Source organism: Stegastes partitus, unplaced genomic scaffold (genome assembly GCF_000690725.1).
Source record: "Stegastes partitus isolate 25-593 unplaced genomic scaffold, Stegastes_partitus-1.0.2 Scaffold898, whole genome shotgun sequence".
In the NCBI taxonomy this organism is placed as follows: Eukaryota; Metazoa; Chordata; class Actinopteri; family Pomacentridae; genus Stegastes; species Stegastes partitus.
The window spans coordinates 270,395-291,102 of record NW_007578629.1 but is presented as its reverse complement, the minus strand read 5'-3'; the positions used below and the strand labels follow the sequence as shown (position 1 = coordinate 291,102).

Sequence of the window (20,708 nt, the reverse complement as noted above, 5' to 3'; positions counted from 1 at the left end):
ATGTGCAAATCTGAGAAAATTAGAAGTCAACTAAAACTAAACAGAAAACATTTTGAAGTTGAAGAAAATTTACAACAGGTGGGAAGTTTTAGCAGGAATATTGTGAACCTAAATATCAATGAAAAATTCCAATAAATAATCACAAATAAGCATGGATGGGTGACTGATTGTATTAATTAGGAGCAGTAGCACATCATTTGCTGCAGTGTTTGGTGCATTCAGGGCCACAGCGGCTGCTTGTGTTGAAATTAGAGATGCAAGTATTTTACATTTTTAAAAATACTGAATTAGAAGATATTTTTTTTCAAATAAATGATTTGTTGTTTGTCAGGAATCTCAAAAAAGGTCAACTTTTCAGCGTTCAAAGTGGCATCCTTCCTTTCAGCATTGCAGCTAATTATTCTGTCGACTGACTGATTACTCAGTCATTGTAGCTGTTGTAGACTTTTGAAACTTTTTGCATTCTAAAAGTCATTAGAGTAAAACAGACTCCCACACACTGCCTGACTTGTAAAAAATAGTTTTTTTTCTAAGTTTGACAACATGCAGGAGTCTGTTTGAAACTTTTGAAAAAGTTCATCCCTCTCTTACACACCTGTTTCATAAAATAAGTGTGCAAAGAGTTCCTTTGTCTTTGTAATAAATAGTAAAAGCAACAGATTAGCAATCAGCATCTCTGTATCTTACCAGAGATGTGTGTCAGCGTTGATCGTTGACCCAGATACAGCTAAAAAACACTCATCAAAGTGGAAGAAAAGCAGCTCTTCTAGTGACTCACCTTCATGCTCAGGATCTGCTCCAGCATCTCAAAGCACTGGGGTCTCTTGGTCTCGGGGTTCACTTTGCCTCCTCTCTGGAAAGGATCCCACTTGAGCATCAGCTGAAGCAGTTCCTCCATCGGCTCCCGCAGCGTCCTACAAATGTGTGTCCAAGGAGAGAAATTAGCACCAAGCACAGTCGAGATGCTCACGGCTGTTTTGTTTTTCATTCTAACTACTGCAGCTAACACTGTGACGACATAATTTGGCCTCATATGCAAGAAAACAAATCAATAAATAAATAGGTTTCACAAGGTCCTGACCCGCTGAGATTGTTGGGGTAGGGCAGATGTGTGGAGAACCGGACTTCTCCGTTCAGCTCCTCTGTAGCCATGATGTCTTTTGGACCTTTATTCCTCACTTTGCTGGCCCTGTGGATAGAGACAGAAAGAACCTTGAAGAATCCTAAAACTGCTCATTTACAAAAGCTGAAACATCTTTAACAAAAAAAAAAAACACAAAAAAAACACTTCAAAATTGAATCATTTGTGTTGGAAGATGCTGTTTTCAGTTGTTCTTAGTAAACATTGACATCAACACTGCAGGTATTTCTCTACACACCTTTAACCTGCTTCCTTTCCTGAAAGCATTACTGATGTTATTGTAATTTCCAGTTCAGTTAATTTTGGTTCAGACTAGAAGAGGAAACAATTATACATTTCTGCATTTTTCTTTTGTTCTGGTCTGGTTCATGCTCACAATGACTTTTTTTTTTAAAATTATAAATGAATCAAGCCGAGTAAACACAGTCAAGTCAGGAAAGATGACGGATAAAGAAACACTGCTGATGACTAGCTACTCTCAGTTTGAGCTGTAATGCTTCAAACGGCTGATTAATTCATGGAAATACTATCGATTTATGGCAAAGTGCTACAACCCGATCGCAGGAGGTACAGCTTTATTTATAAAAGGTCAAATGTGTGACAACATAGCTTTATAATTTATGAATTGTGGTGCTACAAAGACGCCTCAGTCTATAAATCCTGTTTGTTTGGGACAAGACTGTGGCAAAAATCATGAAATCAAAGCAGATTCCTCTTAAAATTACAAGCGATGTCGCCATAGCAATCTTTGTTAAAATAGCCGCCATATGATATTTTTTTTCTTGCGCGTCATTCAGCCATTTTGTGCACTCTCTATTAAAGCATATTAAAAAGTCACTTTCTGCGGCAACAATCTTTTAAGCAATATTTCTGTATCACTTTCAAAATGGCTGATCTGCACACTGACTCATTAACTGATTGCACACGCACAACATTACGACATAATAAGAAAGGGCGTTATTACGTATAGTTGATGACAAACCAGGAAGTGATGCTGGGCCATCTTGTCTGTGAATATTAAATGCATTATATTGTGGAATGAAACCAGGAAAAAAAATAAAATTAATCTCTTCAAGCGTCTGTTGTAAGTGTGAGCAGAAAAAAAGTAAATAAATCGGTTGTTCGTGCACAGCCATGGGAGCATCTGACTGATCTACATAACACAATTTTAGCATGTGTACATTCAAGTTTGTGTACATGAGAAGCAAGAGGGACTGTAAATCTGACACAAGCTGATATTCTAACTTGTCTTTTTCCACGATTGCAGACTCCACCTTTAGCATAAAGGCGGCCTATGACAAAATCACAGAATGCCATCATTTCAACAGACTGACGAAGCCAGCAACGCATCTGTTGTGTAAAAAGTGTTATGAATGATGACAAACTGAAAAAGAGATGTTTGGAAGGCGACAGTAATATTCCACTGTCAAGCGTTTTTATGAACTTGAAGAACTGTCAGCGATACGACAGACTGCCGCTCCACCTGCTTCTGGCTGTTTGATCAGGAAACTTGTGTGGTGCCCTTCATACATTCTCACCACGGTAACCAAGTCACTACATAAACACACACATGGTTTATATAGACCAATCACATGACTGCTTTGAGAACAGTTCACAATCAGCGGATTTATTAATAGTGTAGCTTTTGAAATCTGCTGTTAAATAGTCCTGAGGTTGTTCGGTTTGTTTTTACATCAACTAGCTGCAGCAGAATCGACTGTTACTTTCATACCAGGTCAAAGGAAATGCACAAACGAGCACCAAATCTTTTTGCCACCTTGCTTGGTAAAACAGGTAAATCAGGAAGTGGCAATGATTTCTGATTAATTGTTTTCACATAGCAGATGTATTTGTCATGCAGGCACGATCAGCTTAACATAGGAAGCGTCTTCCTCGCTTGTGTTCTGTTTGAACAGGTGAGTGCAGAGCAGCCAGTCAGCTTTGTTTTGACTTTTGCCAGCCAAGCCGCTGCTGTAATCAGCTGACAGAAAGCAAACTGTGTCATATTAGCGTCTTTGATTTGGCTTCCACTGCCGGCCTTCTTTCCTTTGTTGCTCGCCTCAGTTGATTTAATTATATTGTGTTTGGATCCAATTTACCTACATTAGTAAATCTTGTTATTTATTTTTTTAATAGTAAAAGGCTTCAACAGCGTCAAATAAAACAATATAATGCTGATTCCCTTTTCCCCTTCAATATCTGGGTTAATGTGGGATAATGTGGGCAAATTGACACCATTAAAAAAAGGTTCAAATTATCAGCTCCTCTTATAATGTAACCATGAATGTACAAACAGCCTCCACTAGAGAACTGCCATACTGAAGGAAAGTGTGCTGGTTTTCATTAAGTTTGATAAAAGGAGCATGTTTTTGAAGTATGATTGTAAAGTATGATTTTAACTCTTGGAACCCAAAAACTCACAACTGGGTGAACAGTGCGTGCATTTAAAAAAAAAGTAAATTACCCCATTTGTCAGAGTCAGAAACTGTGAAAACAGAAAGAACTGTTGGATTTTCAACTTATTTTTACCTCCTCCGCATAACTAGAAGCTAAACTGGAGGTTGTGTTTATAGAGAAACAGGGAGGAAACAAATCAGAGATGAAAACTGAGAGGAACATACATGATCAATAAAATGAATTCAGCATAGCTCTGAAACGGTGCACAAAGAAGAAAATTATCAGCAAGTTGATGCTGACACATTCAGCATGGTGAAACATCATTTGAGAGTTGATGTGAAGGTTTGTTGAGGTTGTAAGAATGCAAGTCGTAAAATATCTATAGCATGTAGTGCCACCTTTGTTCCCAACAGTATTAGTAACCCTATGGAACAAAATGTTGTGCAAGTAAAATAGAATAGAATATAAATACTTTATCAATCTCCGATGGGAAATTTGGTAGTTACAGCAGAGAGAGTAAAGTTACCACTACCATAAACACAGATAAATAAGCAAAAACATGCAGTAAATAAAGAAAAACAACAAGATAAATATGAAATGCATGTTGATGTTTTTTCCCCTCCTCCTTCTTCAATTTTTGAAATCCAACTTTAGCGTTTTCTTTTTTATGATTTATGGCAATATCACTATGTTATACAGCACAAACAATATTTCTGAGTTCTCTCCTTTTCAAGCCATGGTTGTTCTGTTTCTATAGACCTGCAGGACTTGTGCAAACAACCTCATGGTGAGTAAAAATGTGATGGGAGGAAAGAAACACCCTGAAACTGCTTGAGGTTCAGAGGGTTAACTTGATATATGGAGGTATATTCATGAAGGACATCAGAAATAATGATATCCTTGTGAAGTAAAAGTCATATTGAATCTAAAAATATGTGCATCATGTCCGTGTGTTTAGATTTGACTTAGATTTTTGATGCAAATGAAGGCATTGAACCTGCTGCAGCTGTTTAACCCAACCCCTACTGACAAGGTTCCTCAAGGTAACTTTGCTTTGATTTATCAGCAAGTCTTAAATACGCCTTCCTCCAACAAATCACCACAACCCGGTAAAATAAATCATTCTGCCGCAAAATGTTTTCCTTGTCAGGTCAACTCACCACTGCACGGGCTGCAGGTTGTGCAGGAACGGACGGAAACCGCAGCTGCATTCAAATATCATTGTTCCGAAGCTCCAGTAGTCCACAGTGACAGTGTATGGCTTATTCTCAAACAGCTCCGGAGCCTGCAGACAAAAAACAGTAAAACAAGTAGACATTATAAAAAGGCAAATGACTTAAATGCATAGTTAGAACACTACATAGATTACATCAAGCTGGGTGCATCTGAGGATAAAGAAAGGAGCGTTTGTTTACCAGGTACTGAAGCGTGCCGACGAAGGACGTGCACAGACTGCCCTGGTCCAGGTCTTTAGCGTAGCCCAGGTCGATGATTTTGTGAACCAGCTGAAGAAGAACGAGCAAAAAATAGGAGCAGTTTATAGACGATGTGCTGTCAAACAGAGCAAGCCCAAAACCAAGATGTTGCAGTTTTACCTTTCCGTTGATGTCTTGCAACACTATGTTTTCAGGTTTAAGGTCTCTGTGTATGATTTTGTTTTCGTGCAGATACTGGATACCGGATCCTGGAGCAGAAATCAGCGGCTTAAGTCAGCGAGAATGTTTGAAAAGACATGAATGAATGCTGCACATGCAACAGACGGTGGACGTACCAACATCATTGAGTAATGACAGCACTTCACTCTCCTTCAGACCGCAGCAGTTTTCGGGTTTGCCCAGCATCTGTAAAGCAGGAAAATGAAAGTGTGTCACAGCCACAGTATTATGACAACATAAAACAGAACTGTGATCAGTTTCCTGACATGAATCGATGCATTGATGTGCTGCAGAATCATACTTGTACATGTAATATTACACCGTCTTGTTTTTCCTGCAGTAACCTCTTTAATGTCTTCTGTTTTTATTAAGTGTGGGAATTGCCTTGTTGTTGAAAGTTGCTGCACAAATGAACAAACCCAGCCTCAATCCTAACTCGTCACATACTCATGCTTCGTCAGACCTCTACTTGAATGCACTGGGTATCCTTTAGCATCATTTTTCTAACACAGGGTAGTCTAATAAAACTCCATGAACATCAGAAATAGATGCCATGAGTGCAGAGCCACATGTTCTCAGCTGGTGTTTCCATTGTTACTCCTTCTAAGAGGTGGTTGATGTCTTTAAAAAGGTGCATTTTAACACAAACAAAGATTAACCAAGCAGTTTTGGTGCCGCAAGACAGAACAAAACCTAAGCCACAAAATCTAACAAAACTGATCGGGGAAAAACCAGGACGCCTCTTTTATCAGCATCAAATATTTACACAGACACCGAAGGACACCGTTTACATGTTTCTTTGACTTAACAGCAGTACTGGATGCCCTGAGAATGAGAACAGGCTGAACTAAGTGGCTTCACACCGCGCTGTGACTGTATATATCATGTATGACATCCTGCATACATAATGTATGAGATGATCTTTATATTTCACACTTCCGTCCCGTGAGTGAAGCCAAACTTAAGACAAGATTGAAGTCTTATTTTTAGTAAATTTAACACGGATTGCTCCTTCAACCCTCTTCTACAGCCGCAAAAAACAGATGCACGATAACTTTACCTCAGTCTAACTGTCTGAAATTGGCAGAAGCACAAACTTTCTACTGAAAATTTCCATACAAATGCGCACACTTCAGTCAATACCAAACAGTTTAATGGCTCAATACTCAGCTCTACTAAAGCATCTGTAAACAGGATTTATTTCTCTGGGAGAGGTGGCGTGATTTTACTATAAACCCGTTCAATGACTTCAATCCAGTCCAGAGCGTATGCAAATCATTTTTCACTCCTATACTTGCAGCCATATTTACCTCCTGTTATTCAGCAAACTCTTTATCCTGCAATTTTATTCTTGTTTGGAGTGCCATCCTCATATTTCAAAGTGAATCTCTGTCTTTTTTTTTTTCTACAGGAACATCTGCTTTTCTCTCCTGCATTTTATCAGCTCACTCTGAAATTCATCTTTTGTGTGAAAATGGAGCCAAATGTCTGCTCATGACAGACCTTTGGTGGGTGATTACACATGACATTGAGCGTGATCCGTCTGCGTACAGTAAAGGAAATGAGTCTGCATTACCTTATCTGAAAGAAATCTATGCTTTTTCCTGTTTCTGTCTCCCATTTCTGAGCTTTTGATCAACAGCAATGTGTATCATGCTTGAGTAAATGAAACCCAAATGAACAAAACTGGCTTTGGGAGGGGGTTTGATGTTAAATTTATAGGAAGAAATGTTAACAGCAACATACAAGCCCGTCAGGACAAGAAATTAAAGGCGAGTGGACAGTTATACGCCAAATTAGCTTTTAGGAGTTCCTATTTATGATGTATGAACATCTGTCACTGGATTAGTAAGGAAAATGTAAAATGTTATGGATTGTTTTCTATATTGTCAGCAGTTTTATGGATGTTTTTTTTTAGGGGGGGGGGATTTACAGTAAAAGTTTAAACTCCCTTCCTTCCTGCATATTGCTAAATCCATCTGAATGACGGCGTCCACCAGTCGCTCACCTTCCTCAGGTCTCCTCTGGAGCAGTACTCCATGGCCAGCAGTGGAAGATCATTTAAGGCTATGCAGATCATTTCCTCTGGGACGTCTTGGGCTGTCACAACATTGATATGATTCAACCTGAGTGAGAGAGGAGGACAAGACGTAACCACATTACTTTTTAATCATAGCCAGACAGTTTTTGCACAGTCATCCACTGTGCTGCAATGCCGACATAACACCGTCTGCAACACTTATCTAATTAAACTGTCTACAGGTTTCTGTAGGTAATTAATACATCTCAGTAACTGTGTTGTCGGGCTGCACAATGTATCGTTTTTAGCATCAACGCCGCGATGTGTGCAGGGGCAACAGTCACATTGCAGGAGGTGTGATGTGAAGTACGGCAAATTAACTCAAACACGTCATGCCACAACGTTTTTTGCTGTTAAACACTAAAAAGAAAACTTGTGTGGTTGTGTTTTTTTTTTTAGGACTAATCCACAAGAGAAATCTGTCTGATAGAAAATCATTTACGGGTTCTTGGAGCTTTATTACATTTTTTTTTAAAACAGTTTGTTGGGGTTGAGCTGCAGGCTCCACATGTGCACAGCAAAATGTGGAGCAGGAGGAAAAAAAAAAAACTATAAAATGAAGATGTAGTTGCAAAAGGAAGTTCAGTGTCAGCTTTCTGGAAATACTTCGGCTACAGAAAAGCGCAAGTACTTGGTTGGCAGTGCCGAGAAGTCCTTGAAATTAAACATTGACCATTTAATTCAGCAACACAAAGCTAGATCTGAATGCTACCCAAAGCATAAAACTATGTTGGATGCGGCAGAGAGAATCACTCCTGCACTATTTCAAAAACATGATCCCATCACTGACAGGCGACATGTAATACCTTAACACACATGTTATTCTCAGTTTGCCATCCCAGAGCTGAATGAAAACTGGAAAGCACGAGAACAAAGCTGGAATATTATGCAGCTACAACGGACAACAGAGCCCTTTGTAAGTCTATCCACTCTATTAATAACTGATAAGTCCCTGTTTGCAGTTTCTCCTGGATTGTGGGCCTCGATGAACAACATCAAGTATGCATAACAACAGATAAAGCAGTGAATATGATGACGGTCGCTGGTCTAAACAAGTGGACCAGGCAGCAGAGCTTTGGGCGCAGGCTGCATTCTACAGTTGGTAAGTTTAACCCAAGTTATATCTCCTAAGCAGAAAAACAAAATATCACAATGCCAGTCTTTCCCAATATTGTGCAGTTTGTAGAAATGTTGTGATGTGTGCTGTACAATGTCTTTAAATTAAATCAGTGAAGAAAGAGGGTAACATAAGCACAAACTTTTTCATGATCTGGATTTCTCTGCTCCATCTGTCCTTATTCCTTGGTGTGAGCTCCAGACGGCACATTTTCACAGCTAGTTTTTCGTTTGTTTCCTACAAAAACAGGCAACACAGATCTCATTATTACACAAATACATAAAAGCGTACCCGAAAATAGCAGTTTGTTTGTACTCTGGAAGAAGCTACTTCTTCTTGTGAAGTGTCAGAATAGATGGCTAATTATACTACTTCATCCGTTTCCTGGCTAAAATGTTCTGATGTTACACATGTCAAGATTTGCCCTTCAACTTTCCTACAGTGTACAGTGAGATCACTCCTGTGCAGTACTACTTAAATATCAAATAGTTCTAAATTGTAAATGGTATCACCTTACATTGTTTCTAAGCTGAACAGTGAGATATTTTCTCCTATGTCAAATTAAACACAAACAGTTTAGATTTAGTATGCCAAAAACTCAGACCCGACCTTTTTTTCCCCCCCAATACTTTCGTGAGTTCACATATATTTTTTAAGGCAGACTCGATCTCATCAGCACAGAGGACACCAAGGCTGCACACATTTATTGAAATGTTCTGCCATTCTTCAGAAACTACTTTTTTTCCCCTCAGCTCGAGCCAAGCCAGTTGACATACTTGGGCTGGTTATAGTATCACTTTCATCTTCTTTATCAACTCTTGTGTGACTTTGGCAGTGTGCTTCTGCAGGGTTAGCATGATGAAATATTTCTCTTCTGTCAAGACTCTGGAGTCAGAGTCATCTTGTCAGCCAGGCATTCATGGTGACATCTATAAATGCCATCTATTCAACATCTTTTGCACTGATGTAGCCACATATCATCACATTCCCAGCTCTGTGTTTCACTGTCAGGACTATGCATTAACTATGGTGGTCCTGGACAGGCTCAGACCTCCTCTGAGCCAAACAAATGTCTCTTGGTCTCGTCTTACAACAGAATGTGTTTTCTTCAGGCTTATTTCCATGTTCTTAAGCGAGGTTTATTCTTGCAAACAAGGGTGTTTTTCTTGGATGCTACCCACGGAGGCTGACATCATAAACTGTCCTTCACACTGTCTGAGCTGTCACGGAAACTCTGATTTCCATTGATAACCCTTGTGCCAAGTCTGAACCACTTTGCATGTTTGTTTTTCAGAGCCAGATTGTGCAAACAGTGCACTCTCCGTTGTGTCAATTTAAAAGGACGACTACCGCAGCTTTGATTAGTGGTGCTATGGCTTGTTCTGTTTCTCCTGATAATTATGTATTTACCTGATTTGTAGTTGGTCACTGATCTTCCAAAATCATGGAAACTTGCAGAGAGGCAGCCCATAGGTCCAAAACTGAGAGGATCTTGTTGTTTACAAATCATTTCATAACTATGCTGGACTAATTGCAAACCACAGTTCAATCTCAGTTTTGAGTCAGTGATCAAAGGTGTGTTCATCTTTGTTGAAATGAGTTCCTACTTCTAAAGTATTTGCTTATGATTGTTCATAAGAGGAAACACTCCATTGTTCAGCTTAGAAATAATGCAGCTACTGAAAGGTGATACAATATTAAATCATTTGACTTTTAGGTGATTTGCACAGGAGTGAGATCACTTCTGTTGTACATAAAGTTCAGGGTTACATCCTCTGCAGTGTCTTTATGAGATGGCTCCACACTCACAATATGCTGGTAGAGGTAAACATGGGCAAAGCCGCCCATGCCCAGCCTCTCTTTCAGCTCCCAGTCTCCGCAGTTCTGGCTCTGCCTGAAGAGAGGTTTCTCCATTGTTGTAACGCGAGCTGCACCAAAATGTGGACATAACTGTTAATTTACATGTCAGCAACTAAACAGCATCTATTGATATTGGGTTACAACTTACTAAGCCGTTTCAATTTCTCCCTACTGCTACAAAACACATGGGCAGGGCTACATCCTGGTGCAGCTGCCAGGCTAATGTCAGTTCACATTAGCACAAAAACAATCGGATAGTAAGTGGAGATGTAGCACAAGTAGTATATCTATTCATATAATGACATACTCAAGTTTGAACAGCAGGTAAGAAAAAGACACAAACAACTGTTTTTGTGTTGGCTAACAAGCGAGCAGCAAGCTACAGTTAGCCAACCAGCGGCAGCCTCTATACACACACTAGGAAATAGACGGAGCCGCTCACTAGCTTTGTAGAATTAGGAAATGAAGGCTTCGACGCCAGTTTTGGGGCGTTTCTGTGAATGTTTCGGAGACGAGTCGCTGCTAAAGAGCGTTTTGAGACTTACTTGGGGTTCCTATGAGAGTGTCATGAGCCGTTGTCGGTAGAAAGTGTGTCTCTCTGCCAGAGTCTTGTTGTTTTTCAGGTCAACGCAGCAGCGCTGTGTACTTTCCCATTTATACGTCACCACAAACCCCGGCTGCAAATGAAGCGAGGTGCGTTCAGGAACACAACACCTGCTGCGTTCAGCGGCGCTCAAACTTTTTAAACAACCACCAGAGAACGATTTTAAACTAAACACCACCAATATTGTGTTTTAACTTTCTGTAATAATATCAAAGCATAAAAAGGTGTAATTTGTGAGAGAGGAAAAACAAATAAAAATTAAAACCTTTAAAAAATCCAAACTACACTGAATGCACCTCATGTCGCTCCTTACAACTATCTGGAGCAGATTGAGTTAAATACAGTTTTCCTGTGTCATAAACCTAAAAACTTTATTTATCAATAATTAAGCATACAAATTACTTCATTTCAGTTTTATTTATATTGCACCACTTCATAACATATGTCATCTAATGCACTTCACATAATAAATTAACAAGAACCAAGAAACATGATCACATCACTGCTGTTTTAGCATCTTTACAATTATTCTCTGTATGTTGCAGGGCAGATTTGAAGTATTTATCAATAACATTTAAGGCCCTTCATAACCTCACTCATGGTTATAGTTTCTGTTCTTTTAGGCTCTATTCTTAGGACATACTTTTATCAGTGTGCCTGTCCTGATGTTATTAGAGTTTAACTTCTTTGACCTGTCTTTTACTTTATTTAACATTTCTCCTACATTTTTAACACTGTGTTGTGCTTTTATCTCTCTACAGTTTGATAATTTATGACTTGTCTGCATATTTTGCTGCTTTGTGAAGCAGTTTTTTTATTATTATTATTTGAAAAGTCCTCTTTAAAAAAAGATGATGATGATTATTGTTGTTATGAATAATAATGACTTTACAAATTTATACACAGAGATCAATAAGATTGGGAGGCACCTTTGGTTCTGCTTCGCTAAAAGCTGATGAGCCTGCTTTGCTGGTAACAGTGGATTAATGTGGTCTTATGTGATTAGGTCGCCTGTATATCAACATTTATTTCCTGATTCGTTTCTTAAATCTGCTTCTGAGGAGGAACAAGGAAACATTTTGTTGATAGATGCTACACTTTCACTGTGTCCTTATTATACAATATAGAGAGCAATGAATGTTTTTCTAGATTTTATGTAGGCTTTGTGACAATTATAAACAATTAAAAAATGCAATTACTGTACAAATAAGCTGATTATATTGGGAGGTTTTATTAGTTAAACTTCAACCTTATGAGGGGAAAATGACCTACATTGATATTATACTATGAACCTTAAATATTTCTTTATTTGTGCTGTGCAGTTTAACCTCTTGCCAACATATTATTCATGTCTCTAATCGCAAAAACATCAATTCCTCCTTGAATTGACATTGTCATCACTGTGGGTGTATTTTTTTATCTGAGCCTTCATTTCTTGCAATTTGGTTAATTTTTATACAACGATGTCTGTCTGGTTCTGTCTCACGTTATGGTGTAAATTTCTTTATTTATGTAAAGGAAAACACAAAACCCTGGCACCCAATTCAAATTATAATGGAATACAGTGCAGTAAGTCTCTCTGGCGTTCTCTTTGAAATATTCATTCTCCTTTAGATCAGCTTTTCTAAATTTATTATTATCCCCACTGACAAACTCCACGCCTACGGACGTCACTATTCCTTATAAATATCCCACGAAGCTGACTGATGTGGCCCAGATGTGTTGTCAAGATGCTGGCACTGGCTTTATCAGGTTTATAAAGATCTGAAACAATAATTTTATATTTAACTGTCTCATTAATTATATACATGTACATTGAATAATGTTGAGGTTTCTTTAATCTGGATTAAATGTGATGAATGTAGTGGATACGTGGTTTGATTTAGGTTTATGCTCACATTCGGTGGCAGAACTAAAACTCAGAACTGGCTGCATCGTGACCCCGACTTGTTCCGCCAGCTGTGAGTCGAACCGCACATGGGTTTCCAACTCTTTGCTGTACGCCGACCGAATATAAGTGGATTATGTCACAGGGCAGGAGCTCATTTGGTACATGAGTAAACTGATTCCAATTCCTCAGCTGCACACAGATGACATTTATTTCATTATTGTGCACACAACAGTGCTGGATTACCTAAAATAGGTCAAAATGGGAAACTGCCTCCAGGGCCACAGATCCTCAGGGGCCCTCAAAGCCACGTTTACAGAAAAACATTTGACTTATTTTATTATTTCAACCCTATGTTGGAGGATTTGCCACATATGCTGTCTTTTCTCAGTTTTGATGGTGTTATTGTGGTAAAATGGTATAAAATTTATTATCTTGTGTGATAAAAAGTCAAGAAAAATGTACCAACCATGCATCAGAATGGCCCTTTTAGTGCTATATTATCATACACAGTATCATGGGGTCGTCCCTACTTATATATTAACATATAAGGAGCATTTTAATACTGTTAATGGTCAAAGTGGAGCAAATTTAAACCGCTTTAAAGCACTTTAATGAAAGGCTTTATCATAAATGCACATTTTTGTTGAAGTGTCATAACATGACATTTGCATAAAAATACTGAAACACTTGAGAGACGCACTCAAGCCGAGCACTTGAGCAGCCGCACTTCAGTCACACAATGACGCTTCGGACGCGGCGAACCTTTCAAAACACTTTTATTTTTAATCTTCTACGCCTCCCGAAGTGAGAGGCTCAACAAACAACATTTTTCCATTGGTGGGTTTTTAACAAGGCAGTGACACATGTAGCTCACTGTAATGTTTAGCATTAAATGGACATTGCCTTACCTGCACCAGTCTAAAAAACACTGAGATGGATCAGATCAGACCTTTCTACGTGTAAAAAGAGTTTGTATGAGCTGGCTCGATTCTCTAAAACACAACAGCGTACGACAGCTTTAAATATCATTCACATTGATAGAAAAAATCATAAAAAGAAAAAGAAAAAATGACCATGAGCCCAAGGACAGGAACAAAATGTTGACCTACCTTATATATTAACCCTTCGTTTTAATACTCTAACCGTAAGATAAATGAAAGCAGGCCGTAGTATCTCATGCTTTATTTACATTCAGAAATGAGGCCGTGATGGGAGCGGTTTAAAGGACCGTATCCTGCGTCTGACAGGGTGACTTTCACCATCGCCAGGGGAACCAGGCATTTCCGTGCTAACCGTGGAGATCCAGCAGCTGCTCTTTGATGTAAGTGATGGGTGACAACACAGGAGAGGAGGAGGTGAGGAAGAGGGGGGGGACCTTAGAGAGTTTAACAAGGTGGAGGCTCTGACAAACGGCTTTGCTTTTATTAGACATCCATCTATACAGAGTGGAGAGGTAGTTTGATTTAGTGAGTTCTTTTATCTGCTTAACCTTTGTGATTACATTTAATTTCTTGAATTAGTCATTGAAGACATATTGGACCTTCCAAATGTAGCACTTCTAATCCTTAAATGAATCACTTTGTCTTCAATTGTAATATATTTATTAATTATACTAATGTATTTTAATTTCGACTTGTTTAACAACCTCTCTACAAGTATCTGCTGTTGTAAAACCAGACTTTAATGCAGCTTTTTTAAACTCACGATGTGAAATTTCTGATTTTATTTTCTATCACAACACAGTTTTATTTACTCTTTAAATAATTTGCCTTCTTCTGTGAGTAACATAAAGTGACTACATCTGTCATTTTGATGTATCATCTTGTGGTCAAAGCCGAATTCTAATAAAACGCTGCTGGGTGCAGTAGACGTGTGGTCAGTCCAGTTCAGACTGGCATTTTGTACCAGAAATGCAACGCGGTTTTGCAGGCTGGGGTTTGACCTGTTTAGAGCCAAAGTCTGGGTTTTATGTTGACACGTGTGAGCTGAACAGTAGGGCTAACGATTCATCTGTCCGTTATTTTCTTAATTAGTCGACTAGTTTGGTCTATAAAATGTCTTGTTTTGTCCACAACTCAAAGAAATTCAGTTTACGGTCATAGGAAAAGAAGGAAATCATCCAAGAAGTATTCAAATTTAAGAAGCTGTAATAATAGAATTTAGACTTTTTTTCTTTAAAAACAAAACATTACTGATTCATTATTGATCAAAAGCGATTAAAGTAACAGTTGAATTATCGTTGCGGCTCTTTATTCTAAACTTCCTCCAGTGAGGCCCCTAATGTTCAGAGAGTGATTTTAATCTTGTGCACACCACAGGGATGGATTATCTAAATTAGGGCAAAATTGGCAACTGTCCCAAGCGTCCCAGATCAATCAGTGAACTGATTTTTGCAGCTAATGGGTTCATCTGGACTTTGAGCACGAGATGAAAACACACGAGTTATGGTTCTAACAGCTGCTGGAGGACCAAAACATTAATGTTGTTTAGGTTCTCTTTGTGCTTCCAAACAGTTCTGATCTGTCGAAACGTGGACTTCTGGAGGTGTCTGACTTTACCACAGATCTAGTTTGGAGGCTCTTTGTTGTGTTCCTTCAGGTATTCATGAGTAGTTTTGCAGTGTGGCAGGACGTATCATCCCGCTGAAGGAGGCTGCTCTTGTTGGACACTTCCTGAACAATATTTAAGAGGATTTGAATACGGTTTGGTGGTTTTAATGTTGTGGCTGATTGGTGTAAATCTTGTTTTGACAAGATTACATGCGCACAAAACTAAAAAATGTTACCTTTCAGGAGACAATCACATACTTTTACGATCAAGTATATAAATATTGATGTAAAATCTTGTGATTTCATTGACTTTTGTGCACGAATAAGAGGTTTTGTTTGGCTAAAGACTGCAGAGATTAATCGATTAACAACATTTTTGCGGATGAATTTGCTCTGTTGAGCCTGAAGGTGAATCCTGGGTGTCGGAAGCAGCAAAACAAACCAGAAATCTGACTTTTCTATAAACCTCCACATGCTGACGAAAAACTGGGTGATGATTGAAAGCTTCAGAGCAGCTGCAGGCGGCTTCTCGTGAAGTGTTTTGACATTGTGGAACTAAAATGATTAAAACGTGCACAGAAATGTTACCTTCTGTCAGAAAGTAAGACAGATGACAGCCTGTTAGGTGTGAAATCATAATAAAATGTACGTTTCCAGGATGAATTCTGAGAAGTGCTTTTTATATTTACGTAATATTGGCATCTGATTTGTGTGTATGTGAACGCTGAGGTGCTCAACGTGAGTCTGGCTGCTTTTTTGACATTATAAACAGCAGAGTCAAACACTATTAATAAATACACAACTGTAAAGTTACATAACCGTTATAAAGGTACAGGGCGTCAGTTATGGCAACAATATACACACAAACCTTTTTAAAAACACCAGAGTGAGTGACGGAGGGAAAAAAAAAGACAGAAAAAAGGGTGGAAGTGCAGACAAGAAAAGCTGAAGATGAGATGAAAATAAGCTGCACAGGCAGTTTTTTTCATTACTGATTAATCGAATGTGAGAAACCGCATCAGAAAGGTCTCGGTTTGACAAATAGGGCTGCAACTAATGACTGTAGAATGATGTGTTGATTATTTTCTTGATTAATCGATTAGTTTATAAAAAAAATAAGGGAAAATTGTCAAGTAGTGTTTTCCAAAGCCCCAGATGATGCCCTTAAATGTCTTATTTTGACCAAAACACAAATTAATGTTGTCATAGAGAAGGAAATAAATGATTTGTAGCTTTAAATAGTTCAAAACTAATCGATTAATGGAATAATCGTTGCAGCTCTACTGACAAACAACCCAAAGAAACTCAGTTTTACCGTCACACAAGACAAAAAACACCAAACATAAATCCCCAAATGAAGACGATGGAGCTGAGAATGCTTCACATAGTTGTTTTTTTTGCTTAAAAGTGACTCAAATGACGGTGAAAATACTGTCAGATGAATTTTCCATCAATCCGTAAATGTTTGAGGAAACACGACCGAGAGACGAACACTGTGCAGTGCCTGGATATTCAATCGTCTGTGCTAGAAACTGTACAAATTGAAACTACAGAGTTGAACAACAACGAGGAGCTGCTGCTGGATGAGGACAAACTCAAGAGTGAAGCCAACACAGTTCCCAGCATGCACACGCCGACACGCACTCCCAACACGCAAACAGACTTGACATCCGCAGGTAACAACAAACAGGTCCTGTCTTGTTTTTTTGTCTTCATTTATTAGTTTTTTTAGCCCCTGCGTCGGCACCTTTAAGGTGAACGACGCCGTGCATATTCACTGCAGGTGCAGCAGGTGTGATTATGGCTGAAATGTTGACAGCTCTCCCTGCTGGTTGAACGCTGGCGCTGCAGCTGCTCAAAGGTGTTTTAAAAGCCTGAGTAGAAAATGGCTATGCATCGATAATGCTATGAGGTGTATATGGCTACCAAACATTACGTGGTTCCATATTTAGACCAGTCCGCCCCCCCCTCCCAGTACACTTTTACATTCCTCACCTTTTTCATGCATCTCTAACAACAGATTCAGCCCTGATCCAACGAAAATCATGCTCATAGCAAACCATGCGCTGTCTTTGGAACACTTCCGGCGCAATCCTGCCAAAAACACCCTTTACTAATCTTTGATAGGTACATACTATAATATTCATATTAAATAATAATTAAAAAACGACAACACGTGATTATCATGTTGCGGGACTTACACGGAGATAAGTGTACCTATAATGCATCGTCACATCAGTGTGCTGAATATATTGTAAATATACCGTCATGTATCCTACAATATAAGCAGGTGGTGCGTTATATACAACATATCCTGGGTGTTTACAGAGAGTATGGATAACATATTTCCTTTTACGTCTTCAATATCATATTTCATCATACACTTGACATACACAGGAGGTTCAACATCAACGAATGACTGTAAAATACCGTAAAAATACCGAAAAAACAACAACATTCAGGGTCTGCCTGGTGAGTGTCAAAACAGGGTTTACAGTATAAATGAGCGGCTATAAGTACAGACGGAAGGTTACAGGTGTTGGATTATGGCACCGGCATGAGGAGAACGACGAAAACGACCCCCGGAGAACGATTTGGTGCTCTCGAATGTTTGCCCTCGAAAGTAGTAAAAAGGCCCTAAAAGAAGCTGTGCTGGATGCAGGCATGCGGATCACTGCAGAAAACAACATTCGGCCAAGAAGTAGAAAGAGAACAGAAGCACGTCACGGGACAGAAAGCCAAAGCAAACTGGGAAAGAGATGTTCAAGTAGAGCGAAAAAACAAAACAAAACAATAAAAAGACCTCTGTCTGTGAGATGCAGGTATGTTGCTGCATATCAGGAGTCCTGTGAACTTCTACTGATGCCTCCAATCGGCCACCAGAGAAAGGAAGAGAGACGAGCCGCACCGTCTGCTGCAGCCACAACACTGATTCAACCTGATGCCGCCTTCATTGAAAACATACAGAAGCTCAAAGCTGTAATTTCCGGCTCCTGTGTGGAATGTGAACACACCGTGGAGATGTGGCTAAAAGAAAGGAGCTGGAATGTGATGGCTCCGTTGACCTGGTGATGTCACAGCGCTGCTTCGCGGGACAGCGGCGGTAGCAGTTCAACTGAAATCAAACCATCGGTCGTCTGTAATGCGATGACAAGTTAAAGTGTGTAAACATGTTTGGTCCCAAAAACAGAGTGCAAGGTCAAGAAAAAAAGGCGGGAGAATGTGAGGTGCCTCGAAAGAACAAAAGGGAAGGAGAGGATGCTGGATGCGGGCCCCTGCGGAGCCCCGATCATCCGTCTGCAGCTCCTTATGTGGCTGCACAGCTCAGTCTGCTGCTGCTCCCAGTTCTCAAAGACACCTCGTCCCTGCAGACCTGTGACCTCCTGCACCTCGCTGGTCATTCCCAGCCGCTCTGCCAGTCACAGGATCTGCACCTCCTCTGTTAGATGAGAAGATTGGGGTGCCGGGTGGGGCGTCATGGTCGGGGGAGGGCGTGGGGTTAGACCCTCACTCCTGCTCCCCCCTTCAAGCAGAGCTCCAAACCCTCCTGGATCTCAAATAAAAACCTGTGCAGGGAGACAGCCTGCCGCTGGCAGTGCAACGCCGTGCCGCTCCCGGCGCCCCCGCCCCGCCTCACTTCTTCACGGCCTGCCGGTAGCTGTGTCTCTGGCCTTCCTGCCGAGGCTTGGTGCTGCTGCAGCCGCTGGCTTTGCTGCTGTTGCCTCCGTCCCTGGTGCTGCTGGCCAGGCTGGCCTGGCTGCTGTCCTGCAGCGTGGGGCTGGAGTGAGCCCTCTGCAGACCGTTGTCCTCCAGCAGCTGGGACTCGAACACGGACAGGTCGTCCTCGCCGCTTCGGATTTTAGCTCGAAGCAGCATCACGTAAGTCCCGTATCGCGTTTTCTGGAAAGATGTGCGAGAAAGACAAAAGAAAGTTAGGATTTGATAACTACAGGTGGCTTTTCAGTCATTAGCAGCTTTTCAGTCGTGGCACAAATGTTTCCAGGAACTGCCTCCTGATTGGAGCTGTCAAGCTTTCTGATCACATCCAACAACTACGAAGTCTGAGTAGTTACTGAACTAACTGCAGTTCTCTGATATCGAACAATGGAGGTTCGTTATGTTAGCCTATGTGCTAAATTTGAAGGTGTTGATGAAAAACAGTAAATGTTCTGCACTTATACATCACCTTTCTACCTTCCTGGTAATCAAAGTGCTTTACAACGTGTTGCTCATCCACACATCCACAGGAGCTGCCCGGCATTAGGAGCAACTCCAGCCCAAGGACGCTTTGACATGTTGCTCAAACCGCCAACTTTACAATCAGTGGACAACCTGGAGTCTTTTTGAGTCTACCTTGGCTCAGTCCAACCAATCAGACCCTCACAGCACCTTTTTCAGGTGTTCCTTCCCCACAGTAGGGGCTTTTTTCTCACCCAAAAATGGTCCTGAAAGAGTTGTTACAGCTGAGGTTGGAAAATGCTCAAGCTGCTCTAAAATGACCTGCAAGTTCCTGCAGCATAACCTTAAAATGCTGAGATGAATTTGGGGCGAGCAGAAGCATCCATGATTGTGCAGCATAATGAAGTGCATTAAGCTTTAGCACATGTGTTATAAAGCACAGAATAAGCTGTTACATCAGCAGAGTCACACCAGCAAATATTAGCCAGCTGTCTACTGCAGGAACTCGGGGCATGTGTTAAGTGGTGTGAAGGTTTACTGGAACATAAGAGATCCTTTCACCCGCTGGCCTTCCAGTTCTATGATCCCACAGGAAATAGAACAATAGAGGTTAGCTTATATACTAACAGTCCCTCTGCATGTCCTGGATGTACAGAGACAAACAACAACAATCTTCTGTTCTATTCTACACTGACTTTTCGGTTAAAGATGATGATGTTAGAGAAGAGAAAACACATCGAGGACATCAAGGGGGCAGAAAAATGGCACTTGTTGCCCTCTCCAAGTAACCAATCAGCCTTTTGTGAGTTTGACCCGTCAGTGTTTAGGACGACAAAACTCAGCTGCAGTGAAAAGCCGCCTCGATGAAGCCTTCTGACCGAGTCCAGCTCACCTCAAAGTCCAGGTACTCGTCTCGCTGCCGGTACTCTTCCAGCTCGCGGCCTTTGACCTTGCGGTCGGGAGGAAACGAACGCAGCTCGGCCAGTTCGGTGGAAATAGCTCTGAATCTTGTTTCGTGGGATCTGATCTGCTCCTCCTGAAAGCACAAAGTGAAACAAACATGATGAAGGAACCAATAAACAGCTGCTCCTTTCATCTGTTTTCATTCTAACCCACTGACTCACACCATCACCTGCACACCTGCTCTTCATTTCTTACTCATCTCCCCAAACACATCGTTCATTCAGAGCAGTTGGAACACGAACCACAACATAACGCACCCTCAGCATGTGGCT

General features: G+C 40.4%; 2 protein-coding genes across 2 annotated transcripts in view; both read right to left on the bottom strand.

Moving 5' to 3' along the window:
* Positions 1–10,905, bottom strand: part of LOC103366020 (inhibitor of nuclear factor kappa-B kinase subunit alpha-like) — a 27,427-nt gene extending 16,522 nt beyond the window's left edge. Inside the window, exons 1-10 of the mRNA XM_008293631.1 lie at positions 10,796–10,905; positions 10,200–10,318; positions 8,533–8,627; positions 7,202–7,319; positions 5,310–5,379; positions 5,134–5,222; positions 4,954–5,043; positions 4,699–4,823; positions 1,082–1,189; positions 779–914 (exon numbers count right to left, since the gene is read on the bottom strand). Of these exons, the coding sequence (XP_008291853.1) occupies positions 779–914; positions 1,082–1,189; positions 4,699–4,823; positions 4,954–5,043; positions 5,134–5,222; positions 5,310–5,379; positions 7,202–7,319; positions 8,533–8,627; positions 10,200–10,304 (936 nt within the window). The 5' untranslated portion in view covers positions 10,305–10,318; positions 10,796–10,905. The remainder of the gene's footprint in view (positions 1–778; positions 915–1,081; positions 1,190–4,698; positions 4,824–4,953; positions 5,044–5,133; positions 5,223–5,309; positions 5,380–7,201; positions 7,320–8,532; positions 8,628–10,199; positions 10,319–10,795) is intronic.
* Positions 10,906–18,927: 8,022 nt separating this feature from the next.
* LOC103366019 (PH and SEC7 domain-containing protein 1) overlaps positions 18,928–20,708 on the bottom strand; it is a 74,237-nt gene continuing 72,456 nt past the window's right edge. The window contains exons 13-14 of the mRNA XM_008293630.1: positions 20,366–20,509; positions 18,928–19,194 (exon numbers count right to left, since the gene is read on the bottom strand). Of these exons, the coding sequence (XP_008291852.1) occupies positions 18,928–19,194; positions 20,366–20,509 (411 nt within the window). The remainder of the gene's footprint in view (positions 19,195–20,365; positions 20,510–20,708) is intronic.